This window comes from Miniopterus schreibersii, assembly GCF_964146895.1.
Source record: "Miniopterus schreibersii genome assembly, chromosome: 10".
Taxonomy (NCBI): Eukaryota; Metazoa; Chordata; class Mammalia; order Chiroptera; family Miniopteridae; genus Miniopterus; species Miniopterus schreibersii.
In genome coordinates, this window is record NC_138110.1 from 30,021,044 (window position 1) to 30,044,473 (window position 23,430).

General features: G+C 44.8%; 1 protein-coding gene across 9 annotated transcripts in view; it reads right to left on the reverse strand.

Moving 5' to 3' along the window:
• FHOD3 (formin homology 2 domain containing 3) overlaps positions 1–23,430 on the reverse strand; it is a 396,327-nt gene that overhangs the window by 209,255 nt on the left and 163,642 nt on the right. For all 9 annotated transcript variants that reach the window (XM_081149144.1, XM_081149143.1, XM_081149142.1 and 6 more), the window contains exons 4-5: positions 23,039–23,106; positions 16,519–16,624 (exon numbers count right to left, since the gene is read on the reverse strand). In XM_081149144.1, coding sequence (XP_081005270.1) covers positions 16,519–16,624; positions 23,039–23,106 — 174 coding nt within the window. The remainder of the gene's footprint in view (positions 1–16,518; positions 16,625–23,038; positions 23,107–23,430) is intronic.

Below are 23,430 nucleotides of genomic sequence, written 5' to 3' on the forward strand. Positions count from 1 at the left end.
TCTCAAGAAGCAGAGGCTCTCAAGGTCAAAAGCAATGTTCCTGGAACCTAGTAAACCCTCATAGCATCTGCTGCTGTGGAGCCCTGTGGGGATCTGACTTCCATTGATGGACGATGGAAGTTGTCAGAGATCTGGCTTCCATTGATGGACAATGGACTTCCACTCCAAATTATTTGGGCTTTTCAGCCTTAGCCTTAGCCTTTTCACATATTTAAAATACATATGACATGAAAATATTCCCCCCAAACCTGTATCTCTTTAGTTTCTCATGTTGAAAAGAAAAATCAGAAAGCAAGATGCACCTATTCAATGAAGGTCCTCTCTGGCTAAAAACATAAAGTAGCTGGAGTAGACCGCTCCCAAATCCTAACCAGGAACATAATAAAAAATAAAAAAAGGCACGGCCTCTGCCGCACTGTAGCACTAGTAGCCTGCTAAGCAAAAAGCAGCAGACACAAGCACAGGTCAGATTCTATCAGGCTGATAGGGAATCTGAATTTAAACCCATCTGTGTTTGAATGCTTCCCATTTCCAGAATAACCACAGGAACTTCCTATCAGTAGGATTTTCAGAGCTAAACATTCTGCTGTTCAGCTATATCGAGAGAAGCAACATCCAAAGCCAGCCTGAGTTATCACCAACAGCTATATCTATTTATAAAACTCCAAATAAGCAATCTGCCTCCAGTTACCCTCTTTACAGCAAATGATGGTGACATGTGCTTGGGGTCAGAATCCCCCCAGAAAGTATAAGGAGTCCACTGCGATGTGCGGCATTCTGTCCAGCTGACACCCATCTATCAGCAGGCCAGTGAGTGTGCGAGAAATAAGGTGAATGGTGATTTGGCATGGCACACTGGCTCCGGAGCAGGTGTGGAAATGGTGATGTCATGTACACAGACCAGCTTTCTAAAGAACAGAAGCTGTGCAATGAAGTCAACTTCTTCTCAGCACCTAACACCTTCAAGGCATAATCTGACAAAACAGCCATGTTCTCTTGTTAATACTCTAAGAAGTCTAGTTAACAAAGAAAGCCAAAGGCATTTGGCTGTGCATATGGTACTGGCTTTGAATAAACACTAAGCAAATGAGATCACCCAACCCCCAGAGGACCACAGGGGTGAACTCCCTACACAAACTGAAGCTAAGAGGGGAAGCCAGAGAGACAGGAGACGCCAGCTCAGGTACCCAGTCTAGGGTGCTTGTGCGTTCAAAGGGGAGGGAGCCGGGACATTCTGCACTGCCCTTTGGCTCTCTCAGCACAGTGCCCTTTGCTCAGGGGGGAAAAATAAGCAACAGAAGGACAGACTTTATTCCTGAGAAACACAGGGCCCTGATCAGGAATGCAGAGCACTCTGCTCCCAGCAAACTATTCCAGATGCCCAGAATGGGGCTAATTACTTCAGGCTCATGTTATCAAATAAGGCAGACTGAATGGGACAAGCCAAGAGGACCCAGGTTCTATCAAACTGTCCACGTGTGCATGGACATGGCTTTGCCTCCAATCATGGTCATCTCTTATGGGTCTTTCCTCGTATTTTTCTAGCTTTTACTTCTAAGACTTCTCTGCCTTATCCATGTTGCATGGATTTGTTGTCCCGCTGATGTCCTCTGGACAACAGTTACTGGTTGATTCCTTTATTGCAGGGCCTATAAAGCAAGAGGCCCTGCATGAGGTATCCCCTCAGAGTGGGACATGGGGGATCCAGGTGCAAATAAGAAAGTGTCTCATCACTAAGGAGGTCTCGGAGAAGGAAGAAGGACAAGGGGACAAATGGTTACAAATATTCTGTTTGGTGGGAAGGCCACACCCCCAGAGGCCTTTAGGAAGGGCCCCCCCAGAAGGCACCATGGGAAGGGTGTCACAAAGGGTTAAGAGAAACCCTCCAGTAAGCCAAGGAGGAGGCGGTAGAGGGGTCAGCATGTATGAAGCAAAGAGGTCAAGTGCACAGGGGATTCAGACACTTCCACTTAGCTCAGCTGCACGAACACCCCAACACAGAGCCAGAGTGGAAGTGATATAAATATGTCTTCTGAGTTCCACTACCACATGCCTAAGGCAGTGAGTGTGCCCTGTGGCTGGTCTACATGCTGAGGCCAAAAGGTACTCGTGCTGGTAACAGTCAGGGGACACCACCGCGCTCAGGTGACAGGAGATCCAGAAGGTGACAGTGACAGAGAAAGTGGGCTTGGGAAGTTCCCGTGTGCCCACCACCTTTTCTGTCAACCCCATGGTCAAAACAGCCCCAAACCATTTCCCGCTACAGTGTCCTACAGCCAATGAGCCTGCAAAGACAAAGAGTGAAAAAAGAAGCACTAATCATTTAATTCAAGAAGTCCATTCCGTTATAAGACAGGTTCTACTGCTACCGTCTCTCAAGTTTGGGCAGTTGAGGGAACTTGCAGTATCTTTTAAATAAATCCTTTTTTTAAAATGTTTTTATTGATTTCAGAGAGAGGAAGGAAGATGGAGAGAGAGAGAGATAGAAACATCAATGATCAGAGAGAGTCATTCATCGGCTGCCTCCTGCAGGGTCCCGACTGGGGGTCGAGCCTGCAACCCGGGCATGTGCCCTGACCGGGAATCGAACCGTGACCTCCTGGTTCATAGGGCGACACAACCACTGGGCAACACTGGTCGGGCTAATGAAATCCTTTTTTATGAGGAAGCAACTTATTTCTCATTGCAGGGCTGGTCGGAAAGTCGAAGTCAGAGCCAATGATTAAGATGCTAATATGTCTCTCCCCTTTGGCTTAAAGAGGACGACAGCACACCTTGCTCACACGCCGACCAGGCACACCTCCAGGGAAACAGTCAGAAGGGTCCTAGGCTGGAAAATGCTCCCAGGAACTCTCCACCGGGTACCAACGAGCAGTAAGTAGCCACTGTCCCCTTCTCCAGAGCCACAGCACCCAGATGCAGCCTCCACGGGACACCTGCTTATCTAACCAGGTGGGGAACTGACGGTGCTTCTTAACAGGCCTGGAAGGTTACTACTATCTCAACTCTAACTTACAAAAAGGTCAGCCCTTCTGGGTTCCAAGCACCTTTCACATTGGGACTTCAACTGACTAAGAGGGATTCTGTAATCCGCGTGGAATTCAGAAACAAAACCATAAAATTACATATTTCCTTTCTTTTCAAGCCTGATAATGCTTAGAAACCTTTGTGCTGTGTTTTGCCTACATGAGAATGAACAGTTGGTTCAAGTACCACATTTCATGTTTTATGAAATTCCCATGAAACGTGATACATTAAGCTGATTCTATAAAAAAAAGAAAAGCTGAATTATGAAAAGCAAACATCTTGAACAACTGAGCAAAGAATAACTAAAAAAGTTCCCCGTGCCTTTGAAATGGATGATATAGGATTGAACTACTTAAAATTTATCAACCACCTTTGGAAACAATGCTGATGCAAGCAAAGTCGAGAGGGGGAAAAAAACCAGGATTTCAGGATTTTCATCCAAAACCTAACTTAATACAGTGTTTTTCTGTATATCCATCTTTACTCGATGGCTCCCATCCTAAGGCCGCTGCCAAGTTCCTTGTGGTGAGGGGCCTCGGCTGGCGCCCTCCCCCTCCTACTGCAGTTCTCTGCATAGGGCACGTGCTGGATGCGTGAACACAAGAAGGAGCGGATGGTGGGGATGCAAAGAAACATGAGCAACAGTCATCTCTAAAGAGGAGCAAGACTTGCCCCAGAGCCCTTGGGCCCCAGTTACCCATCTCTAAGTCACGGGCAAGATCACCCAAGATGACCCAAGTGATTGCTGACCAACGCCCCTTCTTTCCCTAAAACCTAGCCCAGTCTTTATAAGACTGCCATGTTCTCTCATGACTCTGGCATACTGGAAATACTGAATTGTCTTCTGAATCACCTTCTCCTTTAGTTACTCATTGTGTGCAGGAGAGAGACCTTTAATTGTGTGGGCATGAGGGAGGGGTCTAAGCAGACCACGTGAGAGGCTCACACAAGCAGCAGCAGAGATGCGGGGGGAGAGGGGGTTCAGTTTGGATGGATGGCATGTGGTTGCCTAAGAATCCCAGGAAGAAAATAAGGTGGCGCTGCTTTTGCGAAACCTTCCCCTAACCCCCCTCCAAAGACCTCTGCCTCTTCTGAAGTCCCACAATATTTTGTACCAATTTTAGCATGTCCAGATGGCGTTGCATTGCAAATTTTGTATGTAACTGCATTTGTTTTCTATTGCTGTATAACAAATTACCACAAACGTAGCAGCTTAAAACAACACACATTATCTCACAATTTCCATGGGGCAGGAGTCCAGCACAGCTTAGCTGCGCCCTCTGCTCAGGGTCTCACAAGGCTGCAATCAAGGTGTCAGATGGGGCTGTGGTCCCATCTGAGGCTTGGGGTCCCCTTCCAAGCTTATGTGGTTGTTGGCAGCATTCATTTCCTTGCAGCTGTAGAACTCATGGCAACTTGCTTCTTCAAGGTCAGTGGAGGAACATGCCTCTGACTTTTAGATTCTCTTTTAAGGGTTCACCTGTTTAGGCCTGTCCCACACTGGGTTAGCTCCCGTTTAACTGACTCAAACTCAACTGATTTGGGACCTTAATTACATCTGCAAAATCCTTTCACCTTTGCCATACAATGTGACCTAGTCACAGTCCTGTGATATTTACAAGTCCATCATGATCACAAGTCTCGCACACACTCAAGCGGAGATTCCACAGGGTGTACACCAGGGGAGAGGAATCTTCTGGGCCATCTTAGAATCCTGCCCACCACGGTATGCATGTCACTTCCCCTGCTATAGCCTAAGCTCCCTCCTCATAGCACCTTATTAACAGCATAACTTGTAATTATTTCATTGTGTTGTTCTCTACTACCCAATACTCAGGCACCAAAGTGACTGACTCACTCAGTCACACTCACTGATGTATAAATAAATCAGCTCATCTTTACTTACTGAGGCCTCCAACCACAGAAAAATCGGGGCCACAGCTGACAAAAAGCAATGAAATCTAAAGTCTGGGGGAGGTTAATTTTTATGTAACCCTCCAATTAAGACCTGGAAGAGGTGGGGAATGACAGAAAGAAGATCTAGAAAGGAAGATGCAGGGCAGTAAGGTGCATACAGGGAAAGAAAATATTCAGACCATGTTGGTGGTGTGAGTAGTAGGGAAGTCAGGAAGTGAGGCAGCCCTGTGTGGTGGCCCTTTCCTCATGGCTATCAACCTGCTTCTCCAGTCCTGCCTCGGTTTGCCCAGTGAGTCCAACCCTTTGGGGTTTCTGTAAACCCTTCTGGCTCTCAGTTCTCAAGCTCTGGAGAAACAGCAAACCTACCACTGTCTCTGGCACTTACCATGTATATACAAATTCCTGAATATACACCAATACTCACCCTGATAATCCTTCAAAATTCTGCAGATCAACATCAATGGCAGCCCTTTAATGACTAAGGGCAGCTCAGCTTCCTTTCCAGAGACTTGGCTGCCTCTATGTCATATAACCAGATGGCCTTTTTGAAGCTACAACAGGATATATATGCTTGGTGATAGCCTGGGACCCTACAGCAACTAAGACAGAAAATAAAGAAGAAGGGCCAAAAAGCTCTCCTTTCATCCCTTCTGCTTTTTCTATTTTACTTAGAGACACAGAATCTTAGGTCTGGAAGGGATCTAAGAGGTCATGTCATTGTACCCCACCCCAAGTCTCACAGCCCAGCAGGACATCTGGTCCCTGCTGGAGCATTCCCAGTACAAAGTATTGTGTTTAGAAAACAAATTGCCACACACCTGTCTGAAATCAACTCGACAAGCGTTCTGAAAATGCCTGATATTCCCCAGAATAAGTGAACACCATATATAGTATTCCTGCTCCCGCTCCCCACCTCTCAGGCCGCTGACAGACAGTACGAACCGGCTGTGGCACTCTTTCCTGCTGATGCTGGATGTGGCTTCAGAATCCTCAACAGAATGCTCCAGAAAGTCACCACTGATCAGTTTATGTTGGCAAAGGAAATAAACTAATTTTCCAACTCTGTTCTAGCAGCTTGTCTTCAGTCAAAAGCCACTTTCCTGTGACTCCTACTCATTGGTCCTAATCTGTCTTTAAAAGCAACAAGTTTGCCCCTTCCTCCAAAAACAACCCTACATATCTAACTACATCTAAACTTATCCCCCACTTAAACCCTTGCAGGCTCAAGCCAAGTCCCAAGGACAGGGCGACCCGGGTGGGTAGAATAGAGGTCTAACTCTGGGGTGATTAGGATGCCCTAGCAGTGTTTCAGGGAACCCTGGAGCCAAGGAGGCCCTGGGGCCAGAAACAAGTGTGTGCACTGGGGGCGATGAAACACTATTCTGCCTGCGGGAACTGGCTCCGGAAATGTCAGGTCAACCTAGCACAGGAGTGGCTTTGGGGGAGTCCAGCTTTAAGGAGCAGAGGAAGGGAGAGGCAGGGAAAAAGGAACCAAGGGATAAGATGGTTGAGCTCATGAGGAGAGAAACAAATCAAATGAAAAAGCTCCCAATCCCTCATCATCATTTATTATATCACTGTTACCTCCCCATCCTGCACCTTCTGCTCATGCAGGCCCAGTTCCCAGGACAGAGTATGTGCTTACCCACAGTCACTCAGAGCACTAAAGAAGACCAAGATAGGGCTCCATGGTATGGCTCTAGGCACCCCGCCCCCATTCATTCACTCATTTAATTTTTAAAAACAGTTTATTGATTGATTTTAAAGAAAGGAAGGGAGAGAGAAAGAGAAACATCGATTTGTTGTTTAACTTATTTTATGCATTCCTTAGTTGATTCTTGTATGTGCCCTGAACCCACAAACCTCATGTATTGAGACGATGCTCCAACCAACTGAGCTATAAGGCCAGGGCCATTCATTTAATTTTCTTAATCAAATAGCTGTCAAATACCTATGAGGCATCAGGATCAGGCTAGAGCTGAGGCCACAAAGGCTATGACAACACTGTTGAGGCCACCAAGGTATAATCCATCTGTTTCAGAGGCAGGTAGATAACTCCTTGAGATACAAAACAGGGTATACAGTATACTCCATTTGTGCATGGATTTTATCTGAGAAAGTATGACATTTAAAAATCAATATATAGCCCAGCCAGGCGTGGCTCAGTAGTTGAGCATCGACCTAGGATCCAGGAGATCACAGTTCAATTCCCGGTCAGGGCACATGCCCAGGTTGCGGGCTTGGTCCCATCAGGGGCATGCAGGAGGCAGCCAATCAATGACAACTCTCATCATTGATGTTTCTCTCTCTCTCCCCTCTCTCTCCCTCTCCCTTCCTCTCTCTGAAATCAATAAAGATATATTTTTTAAAAAATAATAAAATAAAATCAAGATATACACCATCTTGATCTACTGAACTAGCAAGATTATAAAAAAGAAAATTCAATAACTTAGCATTTTTTCCTAAGTATCAAAAACAAATCAACATGTGCTATAGTGCCTCAGAATGAAACAATCTGGTGAGCTAAAGCTTTAGGTTAGCAAATCCAGGCTCTCTCAGATTCTCAATATAAACCAGCAGCTTCCTCAGGAATCATGAGCTCTCTTCCCTGCAGACATTCTATCATTCATCTACTCTCTCCTCTAGCCAATTTTCACTGAGCTCCTAAAGAGTGCCTGGCATCAAGGATGAACACTGACATGCAGGCAGCCAAGTATGGTAGGGGAATTAGCTTAGGGTCTCTGGCCCACAGAATATTTGCAACCAATACCAGGGTTTGCACAGAGGGCCAAAATATCAGGGATCAAGGGAAGATCTCCTGGAGAATACGGCATCTTAGCTCCATCCTGAACACATGCAGGAAGCAAAGGGTAAAGTGTGAACCAGGTGAGGAAGGGCCTTGTAGGCAATACCGAGGTCAGAGAGAAGGTGAAGTGGACTGGCCTGATACAGTAGCCACATGGACATTCTGCCCACATGCAAGGGCCAGGACTTCTTCCTGAGGATGAGAGGAGTCACTGAAGGATCTGCAACAGGGACTGAGAAAGCCACATCTAGAAGGTCAAGCCAGTTAACGGGCATAAAATGTACCAAAGGGAGGTAGAAATGAAATCAGAGAGACAAATTAGCTCATAGAGAAAATCAAGGAGGAGAAAATGATGGTCTGAATTCAGACACTATAACTGGAAATGAAAAGAGATGTAAGGGCTTGAAAGAGGAGAGTGAGGGTCAGAGAAGCTAAATTTGGTGGTGGATGATTACAGAGAATGAGTGAGAGAGAGGGGTCTAGGAGGCCCCTTGGGAGCTGACTTAAATGTGATGGAGGACTGTGCTGTTCCCAGAGATGAGGAATGAAGCAGTTGTGGGGGCACTGACTGGCATGCAAAGACGCTGTGTTGAGGTTTGGACATGGGGCCTTGGGGATACCCAGGACACGGCTGACTCCACAGCTATGGGACACCTCAGAGTGACCTGAGCAGGGGTCTTGCACACATCAATGGCAGGGGAAGCCACATTGTCAGGAGAAAGAGTGGCACCCTGCAGAAAGGCCGGCCCAGTCTACCGAGTGCCTTCAAAACTCCAAAATGCAGGAGTCTGTGAACGCAGCAACTAACATTTCTCCAGCAAATCCCAGTCAAGAAAATAGTTATAATCCATGTTTAGAGTTAGGTTTAAATTTGCTTAAGACATTCTATTCTCTTATAAACTTGGATTTGTAAGTAGACGCCCGGTAAAAGAGGATCACGACAGAGACAGCTATGGCCAAGGAGGTGATGGTTGTGATTCCAGGTACACCGAGTCCGCTGTTCCTCTGGAAAAGTCTACAAAGCAGGAGAGAAGGGCGGAGTGAGAGGCACATCATCAGTATGAATCAAGTGGGAAAACTCCTGATGAACACACAAGATTCGGCCATGGAGAATTCCACACATAGGAAAGGCCAAATAACTGTTTTTCTTTCTTCCTTCTTTTTTCACATAATGGAAGAAGATGAAAGCTTCTGTGGAGATGAAAATTCTGGAGAAATCTCTTTGGCTGAGACTGTGACAGAAATAGCTTTTTAAGATGAAGTGCTCAGAGGCTGACTGCACAAAATGACAAAGGGTTGTTATTGTGAGGGGAGAAGACCCGGGGTCTTGCAAACTGGTCTCAACGTGACTCCATATAGAATGCAAGGTGAAATTTAAAGAGCATTTAATCAGTCTAGGAAGGAGTTGGGCTGAGATTAAATTATAACAATAGTGAGTGAAACCATTTGACTTTGCCATTTCTGTAGGTAAAAAAATGGTCAAATACTAGCTTTTTGACATGATTTGGTCTGATGATGCTCCAGGTTGGAGATAATGTTTGCCAGGTAGACCTAGCTGTGTACTGCTTTACAAAGAATGCTCTGCATGAAGTATTTCTGTTACTACTTAATGCTTGCTATGTTCAAGAGTATTAATAATTGATTTTTACTTTAGAAAACTTAAAACTTGAAAGAAAAGCCTTATTAATTGCAAGGCAAAGTAATCAAGTGAAAAATATTCTGTAATTATAGAGGGGAAAATACCTGGAAAGGGGGTACAGGGAAACCCAAAATCATGCTTAAAGCTGGAAGTATCACCTAGAGTTAGAAACTGAAGGCAAATATCCTAATGCAGTGAGGAGCTCAGGTCATGCATGTCACCTGCCTCATCTGTGGTCTAGCACAGCAAGCACAGCACCTTCCTTTCTTACCCGAGAACCCCAAGGAAAAACAAAAAGCACTTTGCCCCCTTCCAAGGCCTGGGCCTGGCTCTGGCCTTCCTTTGCTGCCTGTGGCATAGCTCCCTCGCCCACCTGACCCACCGCATTCCTGACCCAGCACTGCGGGCTGAGGCTATGTCAGGGTACAGACCACACACAATGACGACTCAGATAATTGAGCACTTCTAGAAAAAATGGCGGCACAGCAGAAGCCTCCAAAACACCTTCCTGCCAATCTACCCAAAAGGCCCACGAGCCCTGAGACGGGGGAAGCCAGCCACACAGCACTGGCTTTGAGGGGTCCATCTAGATACACCAGTGACTACAACTTCCTCTCTTGGGAACTGCAGCATTGCAGAAAGTAATTAGGAAAGTCCGGCAATTATCCAAAGGCCTGGGTGGGCCAAGGGGAGACGTGAACTCTGTCAGAGGAAAGGGCTAGAAGGTGAAGGACAAGGGTGCAGATCTCAGCCATTCTCTGACCCAGTTTTTTAAGAGGGATGCATGCCTGTTGCATGGTAGGGATAGAGGGGGTGACAAGAGGGGCCACAGATGGGACATTTAGAGGTATCATTTCTGTTACCACGCACCAACAGCAGCAGCAAGAGTGACTCAGGCTCCCTTCCCAAACAGGGTGCGCTGTGGCTTTCCTGCCCCCAACCAAACCCCTCAGCAGGTTTTTGGCTGGTTCAACCTGCTGGCCACTTCCCCAGTAGCGTGCCAAGTGGGTAAGCAAAAAGGTCAGGCCGAGGTCAGACACACCAGGGCACAGACAACATTAGATGCAAAAAGCAGAGGTTTCACCAAACACGAGGCTAAGAAAAAACAAGCCAAAAGTGAAGACCACGACCCCTGCCTATGAGTGACCCAGCCTCTCAGACCTCCCCAGCCCACAAGCCACAGCCGGTGAATGCTGGGAACCAATAGACCAAGTCTCCAAGTGCTACCAGTCCAAGTGCTCAAAGGAAGAACTTCAAACATAAGGAAAAGGGACTTCGCACATGAGGCTTACTGCGTTCGCCAAGTGGTTGCCACAACTGAAGAAACCAGCCCAAGACACAGAGTGTTCCCTGATTGAAGCAAAGCACACCCAAGGAGGATGAGAAAGACCTTTTGTAGGAGACGACATTCCCAAACCAAATTTACAAAATAAACAGGAAAAGGGCCCGGGAGAATTCTCTCACTCTACTGTGTGGTAAATATCAGACCCAATTAAAAAATGGATAAACAAGAAAAAATAAATACAAAACCACCATGGGGAGATGTGCATAAAATTCTGTAACAAATGAGAAGGAAATAGGCATCACACACGAGAGTGATGGAGAATATATCCCTGAAAAGGATTTGTCCCAAACATGGGAGTGCATGCAAGCAATACTTTTGAATTTTCAAATAAAGTTGTCAATTCTTCCCAGAGTAATTGACAAATTTAACTCAATGACAACCAAAGTTAAAACCACTTCAATATTTCTGTTCCTGGTGACATAGATGCCAATAGAAGCCATCTGTCCAGAAGTCTTGATCCTCATTAAGAGATCCCCTAATATGTGAGGCATTTTCTTTCTTGTAGTGGAATATAGTTAAGTGATAGTTGGCAAGGCACTGAAATTCTCTGGTTGTAGCTTTTCCAAAAAAAAAAAGGAAAGAAAAAATCTAAATTTAATCCAATTTAAAATCTGGATTAAATATTCCATTTTTAATATTGGCAACCATTAAAATAGTTTTTAGCCCTGCCAGGTGTGGCTCAGCAGTTGAGCGTTGACCTAGGATCCAGGCGATCAGGGTTCTATTCCTGGTCAGGGCACAATCCCCAGTCGGGGGCGTGCAGGAGGCAGCCGATCAATGACTCTCTCATCATTGATGTTTCTATCTCTCTCTCTCCTTTCCACTCTCAGAAATCAATAAAGATATATTTTAAAATATATTACATATATATATTTTTTAAACATACTATATAGGCAAACAAAATACCTGCAGTTTTCTAATGAAAGGGTTGAGCTAAAGGAGTTCTAAGACCTTATTCAACTCTGATAAGGATTGAGGTGGTGTTTTATGATTAACGAGCAGTTTGTTTTAGAATAAAATCAAATTTCTCCACATAAAACTAGCCCTTCAGAGGCAGCTTCCCTTCAGGGACAGCCAGAAAAGGTGGCTGGTCATACTGATTCTGTCTGTTTCTCTCTTCTCCCCCAAAGCATATCACCTATATGCAATTCCTAAACATACAAGACAAATGTGATGCAACACATACAATGGGCCGTGTGCAGCCCCTCCCAGGACCTTCTCCAGGACAGGGCTGTATCTTAGGTACATGGTCAGATCCCCAAGACCAAACACGGTCCACAGCTGAAGGCTCAGTGTGTGTGTGGAAAGTTTAAGTTCCCAAGAATATACCACTTTAGGTCCTACTTCAATAAGAATAATTGGGAGGTACAAATTCCACAGTAGATTTATATTAAATACTGGCTATCACAAAAAAAACTTTAGATCATTAGCTATAACCATCCAAGAATAATAAGCCAGATAAATATTATTTCTACATGTTGTACATTTAAGACCTATTCCCAGCAGCCGACTCACATTTTTTGGAGAGCACTTGGCTACACCGTAACTCAAAACCTATCTTTACTTCTCAGCAGATACATCCTCTACTAAAAGCAACAGATTCCTGGGCCTTAAAAGAGGAGCTGACAGAGGGTTGAGTGTAAAAATAAAGATAAATTAAATGACTTCTAAAAGCAGATGTGGAAAGCACTGGGTTCTCCAAATGTGCTTGTTTCCTTTGGATCTGGGGACCTGCACATGGTCACACAGAGTGGAGCTCCTAAGGTACTTCATGAAGCCCACAGAATTTGACAATCAACACACCTTACAGTTTATAATATCAATATCATTTATTTATTTATTTATTTATTTATTTATTTATTTATTTATTTATTTTCATTGATCTCAGAGAGAGGGAGGAAGGGAGAGAGAGAGAAACATCGATGTGAGAGAGAAACAGCTATTGGCTGCCTCCTGCACATGGCCCAACCAGGGATCAAACCAGCAACCTGGGTATGTGCTGTGACAGAGAATTGTACCTGCCACCTTTGGTGTAAGGTATGATGCTCCAACTGGCCACACTGGCCAGGGCTGTAATATCATTTTTTTAATGCCATCTTGACCCAGAGTTTAGGCTTTGGCTACAGGTCAGTCAGTTCCCCTTCTCCAGCAGCTCATCAAGTCCATACCCCAACCTGCCATGCCAGCTCTCACACTCCAGGCCATGACAGTCCCACCCTAATCACCCAGGGCCAGGTAACAGACAACCAGGGGCAGCCCTAAACCCCAGGGCCCACTGAAATTATTCAAACTAGCCAATCCTAAACCTGCTTCCACTGCCTCCCCATGGAAACCACAACAAAGGTGATGCCACATGAGGACCCTGTGCGACCCTGGGTAGCATGCTGTGTTCTCCCCCAGGAAACGGTGAGTTACAAAACCAAGACTCTTTCTAGTTCCTCTCTGTTGCTCTGCATCTAAGATAATATGGTTAAAATACGGTTGGACAAATAAAGAAGCAATGCAAAGGTCATCCTTGATTGCTAATGTCTGCTGGCTGCCAGCCACTGATCGCAACCTGAAAAAAGCTTCCACGAGAAGTTTTTCAAAGTTAGGAAGTGGTGACTCAACATGTGGCCTAGGAAAAATGAATTTCCTTGTATAAAAACACAAAAGTCACACTCCCCAAAATCTGTCATTTATAGCCCTCAGAAGGTACTTTCCTGGCACGAGTTTCGGTCAAAACATCAAAATGTGCTGAGGTTTGCACAGTACCCTGGTTACCTCGAGTCTTCTGAGACTTAGCTGAAGTGGGGCAGGCATGCAAACGCACCTCCCTGCGTGGAAAACAGGAGGCCTTGGCATCACCTGAAGGGGAATGAGCATGTGCTCGTTTCCCAGGTAACACATGGTGAACCTTCTGGCCTCCAATACATGGACACTACTGGGAAAGTGAAATCTAAAGGCAAGGCCCAAGGGATGGCGATGGAAACTGGGAGTGTCCTCACGCATTAGGAAGAGCTGACTGCCGTGAGGGTTTTACTCGGTGGCATTTTCTGCACAGCCAGAGAAGCAGCCGGCAGTTGGCAGGGCTCTCTCCTGGTTGTGCTTGGATGTTCTTAAACATTTGTAATTGCCTTTGGCAGCTTTCTGGTACAGATCAGAACACTGCAAATTAATAAACCACTGCAAGCATTCACTGAGGTAGAGAGCCTGGGTGAGGTACTTCATTGTCGGGAAGGACAATTCACACAAGTCCCCATTTGGGACCCTGTGTCTATTAAGCTTACTTTGCTCCCTGTACAACCAACCATTCACTCAGCAGCAGGAGGCCCTCACTACCTCCAACCAGGGCGCCACATGGCTGCTTTCTAACAGGCTTTCTCACCTGGGCTGAGTTACTCTTTTCTTCCTAATTCCCTCCATGCAGCAGGCACTGGTAACCCTCAGGTCCAAAGCCATGCCTTGCTCTCTTGCTCCCAGCTCTTAGAGTCCAGGAAACCAAATACAGCAGGTCCTTGAGTAATACTGTTTCATTCAACATCATTTTGTTATAAAGTTCATGAGATGCCATAGGAACTTAACTCCTGTTTATGTCAATTAGCTGCGGTAAAACTGGTTTCATTACATCGTTTCACCATACTTCCAAGAAGCTATAGACACATTGAGGACTTGGTATACTCACTCTGCCAGCCTCCCTTGTAGGTACAATGGTCATGTGACCCAGTTCTGATCCATGGGAGGTCTGTAGGGGGCTTCTGACAAGAATTTAACCTTCCTGATAAAAGAAGGTTGACCCCGGCTGGCAGAGCCCTCCCTGTCTCCCCAGCCTTGAATGGAGCTGTTTGTACTGATGATCACTCAATAAAAATTCACATACACACTCCTCGATAAGGGTCAGAGGAATGATAAATTCGTAGATAGCTTTAACACTAGTCTATAGAGGTGTATGTGCGTGCATGTTTCACTCAAGCACCCACTAGAGAAGACTTCTTTTTGTAAAGTTAAAATGATGTAGACTTGAAACATAACAAAAAAATACTTATTGTCAATTTGGACCCACTATTCAGAATTAGGTATATTTCCTTCCATGCAGTTCGGCTTATGAACATCCACGTTATAGGTGACCTGGAAAATAAACTAGAAGAAATTCTCCCACCTTGATTTCTGTGCCTTCTCCTATGTGAGGTGCTGGCCCAGTGTGAAGGGAAGGTGAGGTGAGAGTCAAGGCTGTGCCGCCTCTTCAGACACAGAAGGACAGCTGCATTGGACAAAGGTTCTGGTTGCTTTGTCCACACATACCACAAAAGTTTCCATATAAATGTTTTAATTATATGATAGAAATCATAAAATTCACCAGTAGAGCCTCTCCACTGACGACTTGTAATGAGGATCCATCACACACCCAGGGAAAAATTGAAGTTCAACAAGAGGTGACAGCTCCTCCGCCTCACAAACACTGTGAATTAGAAAAACCGGAGGCTGAGGAGCTCGCCCTCTTCACACACACATTCAGCATTTATCCAAATGAATGGGAACAACTCACACACTTGAAAATACATCCTTAAAAAAATTTTTTTAATGAGCCCTAAGTTTCCTCTTTTGCTTTTGACTTTCGTTACAGTGGCCCTCCAGGAGTAGGGGAAGGGAGGACTCGCGAGTTCAACGCACTGGGTAACACAGAACATAAGGAAACTTCTCAGGGAAAACACAACAGGAACTGTAGCAGACCGTTTCATCCTGCCTGTCTCCAACTAACCATGGACACTCGATAGTAAATCACTCGTTTCATGTATTTTTCCTTCATCTGGGGGAAAAGGAAAGGATGTTGTGTTTTCCCTATGTGATCACAGAACATAGACTTGTGGGGCTGCAGACGCACGTGCAGAAGAGGGTCCAGAACCTCCATCAGCCTTGATGTGCCCATGCCGGGCGTGGCCCCTGGCTGACCACACGCTAGAGAAACTGACTGCATTAGGTAAACGTTCCACCTCTTTCAGTCTCAAATTTTTCAGCTGCAAAATGGAGATAATATTAAACTGTATTAAATTTCCCCTTTTATAGGTCAAAACTGTCGATAGCAGCAATTTCATATGGTCTAACCTAGTAATTCCTGCCCCGCTATTCACAGGTTTTCTTATAGGATCAAATAAAATTAGCATTTATATGAAGGTGCACCAAAAAAAACCCTATAACTATGAAAAGAGCATAAACTTTATGAACTGGAACAGTGATCAGTACTTCAAATTCCACATGTGTGTTACTCTATAAAAAATGAAATCATGAAGGTAGACATCAGAATCATTCTTTGTAATGCAAATTCCCAGGTGCAACCCAGATCTACTGAGTCAGGAACAGGAGGACCTGTCCGGTGAGGAATGTGCACTTCTGACACATGCTCCAGGTGATAACTCAAGGTGGAGAAAATACTTCTCCCAGGAAATAAATTGGCCTCTCTGGTTTTGGGTGGCTTTCTGTTGAAATGCAGACTTTGCCCAAGCCCACTTAGCATGTCCCCTTCCTCACCAAATAAAAGAGGTTATAAAGAACCTAGTTCATAGTATGTTTTTCTTTAATTACTAGAAGAGACTGCTCGTGCAAGTCAGTAAAATTAGCTGTCACTAATTACCAAAAATTGATAAAATGTGATGCAGGTGTCATTTTTTTGCTACAGGGTGGTTTCATCACCTTAGTTCCAATCCAAGTCTTTTAAAGAGCTCTGAGTATTGAATGTCCTGGCGGGGACCCCAGGCCTCCCTCGCAGCACGGTCGGCCCTGGCCGCTGAACAGCCCATTGTAACTTACCCCTCAGGATGTAGTTCTGATAGTTCTGGTCGGCCTCGGCTCCCACTTTGATCAAACAGGTCAGACCTTCAGCCACCACAAATTCATGCACCAAATCCTTGTCATCCTGGCAGGAGAGGGGGAAGAAAAAAAAATAAGACTTCAAATACTGTCTAAGTCCATTCTCCATCCAGACCATGCTGTTAAAACTATGTATAAGCCTTTGAAGCCAGACAAACCCCTAGAGATTGTTCTGCTCTATTCAAATGAAGCATCTAAACTGTTGCCAGAGGAATTTTACAACCAGTCCTCACATTGTTGTTTGCCAAAGACCAATGACTGCCTTCTGGGCAATCTAATAAAGATAAAGCAAGTGAATCCCCTGGCTGTCAGGAATATTTATTGTGTTCTTCAAAAATCACCAGGCTCTGCTCCCCAACAGGCCCCTAGGGACTGGCCACACGAAGCTCACTAGGCTTTAACAACAGAAAACATTTGATATCAGCGCAGACCATCAAGTGCAGGATGCAAAGCCTCTCATGTGTTCCAAAAGGCAGTCCTTAAGGACGGTGGTTCCAAAGGTCTGGTAAATGGCATCAGAACATAAGGAAGCAGCCCCTCCACCTCCTGAGTTGTGCGCCTGCCAGGCCAGCAGGAGGCAGCACGCAGATCCCTGCATGTATCTGGAGCAGCACAGCACCCCTCAGAAGAGCCACTTTGGTCGGCCTGCAGACCTGATCACAGAAGGCAGGACATGAAAGGAACCTCAGGGGTCTTCTACTCGGTGGTTCACAAAGAGTGGTCTCCAGACCCACGGGCAGCAAGAGTGTCACCTGGGAACTTGTTAAAAATGCAAATACCTGGCCCCACTCCCGACTTAGTAGATAGGAGGTCTACTGTGGGGCCCAGTGACCTGTGCTCACCAAGCCCTCCAGGTGATTCGGAGGTGCTCAGATGGGCCTCAGCCATCCAGGTGATTCGGAGATGTTTAGATGGGCTTCGGCCCTGACTCCTTCATGTTAGGATCATCTGGAAGCTTTAAAAAGGGATAGGAGGCAGGACCGTTCCAGGATGGACTTAACCGGAGTTTCTGGAGGTGAGGCCCAGCCTTTGCAATCAAATTCCCCAGGAAATCCTAAAGGCCAGCCAGTTCAAGAACCACTGATCTAATCCTACCTTTTCTATACAGATAAAGACTCAAGAGGGACAAACTTTGGCCAAGATCACCTATGTCTGCCAGCCCCCAAGTGCAATCTTGCCTATAGTAACCATTTTTATGAAAATCTAGCAAAGGGATCTTTCTACTACTGTTGCAGGAGATTTCCTCGACTGGACAGTGCCTTGTCTCGAATGCAACCAGGATAAGGCTGGAACATTCATCTTCAATTATAACGACAGAACAAAAATAAAAAACCTCAGTGATATAAATAGTAGAAAGCTTAATGGAATAAATGACAGGTTCTTCTTAAAGGAATGGTCAGCAAACATGGCCTATCTCCAAAAGAGGAAAAATAATTTAGATGAAAACTGGCATAATTCTCCAGTCTCTATGTTAAATCAGCCCCTCATTTTGATTTTATGGCATTTCCCAATTATATGGATGGAGGACTTGAGCTAAATGTGGGCAGGCCAGGCAAAGGCTCCCTCTGAACCAAGAAAGTACTCTCAATGCTCACAGGGCACCCAGGGGAGGGGGGGAGCGATGCTCGTGCCCTGAAGGTAATGAGAGACAGCTGTGTTAACTCAGACTTTAAGATAATCATGACTTTGGAGAGCAAGAGAAAATGGGACAACATCATGAGTTTTTGGAAAATTACTTTACACTCATATGTATAAAGGAAATAAAAAATAATTCTCTCTCCATCCTTTTACACCAGCATATGTGAAAAGTGAACATTTAGATGAGCTCACGTCTAGTCAGAAAGTTTTTCCAAGTATGTAACAAATGTTTATTACTTTAACTAAAACTGGATTCGCACATGACTTCATGGTGAAAAAGTGAGAACAGGCTCTCAAGAAACCACTCAAGCTAATCACTAATATTAATATAGCATAGAATTGACTGTCTGGCAGAGGTACTGAGAAAAAACACTGGACAGAGGAAACAGTGTTTCTAAAAATAATTCAGAACCCTCACAAAAATGTATGCACATATGTAGATAAGGCACTTAGGAAGTAGAAATGTACGGATAATAAATGTGGAGAGTATCTTCCAAATTGGCAGTGTACTAGATTTTAAACACATATCCTAAAATATATAGGCACTAATAAGTGGTTCTTGAAACACTGGTTTCCAACTAGAATGAAACCAAAATGTTAACACTAACTGATAAGTGACTATTACTGCATTTCAGAATTTTCCTATATTAGTCATGCATTAACCTATAATCATTTTAAATACCATCAGTCAAGGACTATTCAGCTCAATCCGAATGACCAATGGCTCTAATTTTCTGTTGTTGTTGTTCTTTAGCCCCTCACAAGTCTAGTTCCAAAAAGATCCTCCACATCTAGAAAACACAAGAGATGATGAAGAGGCAGGCTCATGGGTGAGAGAAGTGACCTCCGTCCCAGACAGCTTGCAGTCTGTGCAATCCATTCGATCCCCAATGCATCTTTGCTCTGTGGTTTATAGCTATTGTGTGTGCACATGGGTGGTCTTGCAGACAGGTTATAAACTTCGGATAGCAAGCACCTTCTTCCTTGCCTACATGGTGTGGACAAAAGCGGCTCAAAAATATTAGTTCGATGAATAAATAGTAGAAGAAGCATCCCTGAGAATTCAGAGAGCCAACACTACAGAACAGGTTTGGTGAGGGGACATGCAACAAGACCCTAAACATGTTTGTTTTTAACTTTTTCACCATGGAAAACTTTAAACATATACAAAAGACAACAGAATAATTTAGTGAACCCCTGGTGCCAATCAGCTCATACCAATCCTGTTTCATCTGTCATCCCCCCGCCCCCGCATCTGTTGTCATATTAATTTGAAGCAAATCCCAGACATCACATCATTTAATCCATAAGTACTGCAATATGTATATCCAAAATAGGAACTCTTTTTAAAATTATGTACTCAGAATAAAAAATTATTACTTTCTTATGTTATCAAATGTCCAGTCAGTGACCAAATTTCTGTCTCATAAATACTGTTTTCTTACAATTTGTGTTAGGATCCAAATAAGATCCACATGTGGCAATTAGTTGTTATAACTTTTAAATGTCTTTTAATTCATCTCTCTTTTTTTCCTTTGAAATTTATGTGAAGAAAGTAGGTCATTTGCCCACAGTCTGGGTTTTGTTGATTACACGCCTGCGGTATAATTTAACATGCACCTCAGTCCTAGATCACTTATAAATTGGTTATTGCACTTAGAGGCATGGTCAGCTCCAGGGCTGATTTTGTTGGTTTGACCACATCATTGATGGTAGTGTGTGTTTCCATGAGGACGCATATAATATCTGGTTGTATCTCATTTCTGTCACATCAGCAGCTCTTGCTGCTCAAGACCTATCTACCCATTAATTCATTAGGGGCTGCAAAATCACGAAATTCTAATTCTATCACTCCTTCTTAATTCTTAGCTAGAATATTTTTATGAACAAAACCACCTCCACTACTGTTTGATACTAAAATTCATATAGGAAGAAGCAAGGTGAATATGAGATTCTAAAACTTTACCCATTTTCGAAATAATGAGCTGGATGCTAGTATTTTTCATGGTGAGCAAACCATTGGGTTTATTTTTTCTAGTATCATGATGAACTCATCAATGCAAATACTTGACATGTTTCCCTTCATTATCATTGTCATCCTTATTGATGCTTATATGGTCCCAACTTTGGCCAGCCAGTGGGAGACTCTGCAACATGCTTCTGAGTTCTTTTGGCAATAATCCTAGTAGTATTTGATAGCTTACTTGCTATCTGTATAAGAGGTTCCAAGTTTATTTTACCCATTTCCTACTCCAGACTTAGAATCAGCTACTTCTCCACAGAGCTCTTGTTCCTTTCAGTATTTTAAATCCACAGTCTTGCTACCTTTGGTGCTTTTTGCTAATGGGTTAATCATCGCTTCACCCTTTTCCATAAACAGAGCTAGAAATATGCTTATTTGCTTGTTTGTTAAAATAACATACCACCTGGGTTCAGTCTGATTCTTCCAATTCAGGAATACAGAGCTTTTCATTCAACCTCTTCTACCTTCTCCCACACACCAAAAATCCTAAACCCTAAGAACTCTAAGAACGACAAAATTGGGGTCACACACGCACACATACACACAGCCTCAGAAAAGTGACACCAACACTACCACCACCACCATGATTATTGTAAACATGAAAACAGTTCATTTTTCTGTGTGGTTCAAGATGCACAAATTATAGTGTTTTAAAGTCACTTAGATAGCTCTCCTCTGTGTATTTCTGCCACCAACTGGATACTCAACAAGGTGAACACAGGTTTTGAGAGAAGTCAAAGCTGAACAACAAAACAGCAGGCAGACAAAGGGACTAAATGAGCTAGGGTGAGGAGGGGCATGGGCGTGGCCCTCTGGAGGCACAGTCACAGTCCGTCCCTCCTGCAGTCAGGGATCTGAGTTTGAGAGGAAGGCTTAATGGAGGGTGCAGAAGTTTTGCTTTGTTCATCTAAGGCACAGGAATACACCAATGGATACGTGGGAAGTGGAACTTCGGGACAAGTAATTAGTCAGTGAAGCGCTGACTAAATTAGAAACAGGGTAGACTGAAGACAAACATCTGCTAGACCATTCAGTTCACTCAGTCCATTCATCTACTGCTTAAGTGGCACCAGACACTGTGAGAGACCCCCAAAGACCAGCGATGGGACCGGGGAGCTCCCAGCACCTGGACTCAGACAAGTGTCCAGAAGTATCATAATTTCCATACTTGATGTAAGCACAGAGGACATCAGAAGTATTCAGACGACCATGACTGCGGTGAGGGTTCACTGACTTTAGGGAGAGGCTCTCTGATAGAAGGAGATACCAGGAGGGAAACCGAGATGTGGAGAGTGGATGTGGGGTGGCAAGGCATTCTGGGATAAAAGCAGCAGGCCCAGGGGCAAAGGTGCAGAAGAGAGAAGGCACAGCTTGCTCCCAGAGAGCAGTCTCTGGTAAAACTTAGGATGCAGCCAAGGACAGTGAGGTATGCAGGGAAGACAGACCCAGAAGGGCCTTGATGTTATGCTGAGAAATCCAGAAGTAATCCAGAAGGCTACGAGGAACTAGCAAGAGAATGGCAACCTCAAGCCCTCTGGGGGACGCAGAAGAATGGGCTGAGCTGGCGAGAATCAAAAGCAGGCAGTGCCCGTCGAGGGCTGTTTTCATTTCTAGGGCTGTTTTCATTTCTCCAGAAGGAACCACCCGAACCAAGGCACACCCCAAACCCCAAGGCATTTTTCTGAGCTGTGCACCCTGAGGGCAGTGACATGATAGGTTTACACTGAGAGAATGCCACTGAGGAGGGGCTCTGCTCTGGGAAAAACCCGAGGGAGTGGCTGAGCACGTTTAAGGAAGAACAGGAGGGGGACTCGCAGGTGGGACGGACTGCTGACCTGCCTTTTGGCCTTGTCCCTGTCGGACAAGAAGCCGCCCATGAAGGGGACGGCCACTCCAGCTGAAACTATCACTGACAAAGAAACTCTTCTAAACATGTGGACAAGACAGGAACTGAAGAGAAGTAGAATATGCACAAGAATCCAAAATCCTAAGGGAAAGAACGCACCCACAGGCACAAGCTGGGTGCAAACGCCTTCTGCACAAAGCCACCTCCTGTCGGGCCCAGGCACAGTCCTCCTGCCCCGCTTAGTCTCTCTCCTCTGCCGGGTCCCGTAGGCGGCGCACCTGTCCCGGCCCTCTCCGCTGAGCCTGTCACTTTGTCAGGGCAGGGATCTAGGGAAGGCTTCGGAGAGAAGGGTAAGACGGACCCGAGAGGCATGGCTCATGTGCACAGGGAGGCGCGGGATGGCAGCTTGGTGTGTGACAGCCAAACACTGGACAGAAGCCCACTGGCTGCCGGCAGAAGAATGAACGAAGCAACTGTGCTTCATTCATAGCTGTGCGGGTCATACCTACCTCTGTCCCGCTCTTGATAAGATGAAGTATGATACATGCACCACGAGAACATATAAAGTTAAAAAAAGAATATTGCTGGTGTGTGTTCACCATCAGGAAGGAAACACACACGTGCATGATCCACACCAAATTTAACAATCAGTAGATAGGCCCTGGGGGGGGGGGGGGGGGACGGTTGGCATTGGGGAGCAGAACACAAGACTTCAATTAATCTGTAGTAGGTTTTTCTTTTTAAACACCTGAAGCAAATATGGAAAAGTATTATGATTTAATAAAATTGCCCTTATTTATTATGTTTGAAATAGTTGATATGGTAAAAATACTCAACTGGTATTCTTACCTAATTTACACTGTAATCTAAAGAGACCTTTCCGTAACCTGTGTCTGTGTCTCACTCATCGCAATGCAAAAACAGAACCTCAGACCACGTGCCTCTTTTCTTACCTGAAATATCTGCTTCAGGGAGAAAAGGGCTCTTCTTAAATCCCGTCCACTGGAGTTGTACAGTTTTTCTGAAATAAAGAAACAACATATTAAATTAATTAAATTGACTCAACAGATGGTAAGGACACAGAGAGGGCAATTATAGAATTTCTACTGGAAAGGTGAGTAAACCAAATCCATTTCATTTAGGATATAGACCTCACTTCCAACAGAGCCAGAAACAGTCTGGGCTGTCACAGGGGGCAGGAAGTGTGGGTGGGGGTGAGGGGTGAGTTACAGAGAATGATGCTCAGGTTTGTACCCTCAGCCACCACCCTCCCTCTCTCCAGATCTCTATTTCCAGCTATTTATAGACCATTACACTTGATGTCAAACTATATCTAAAAAATTAA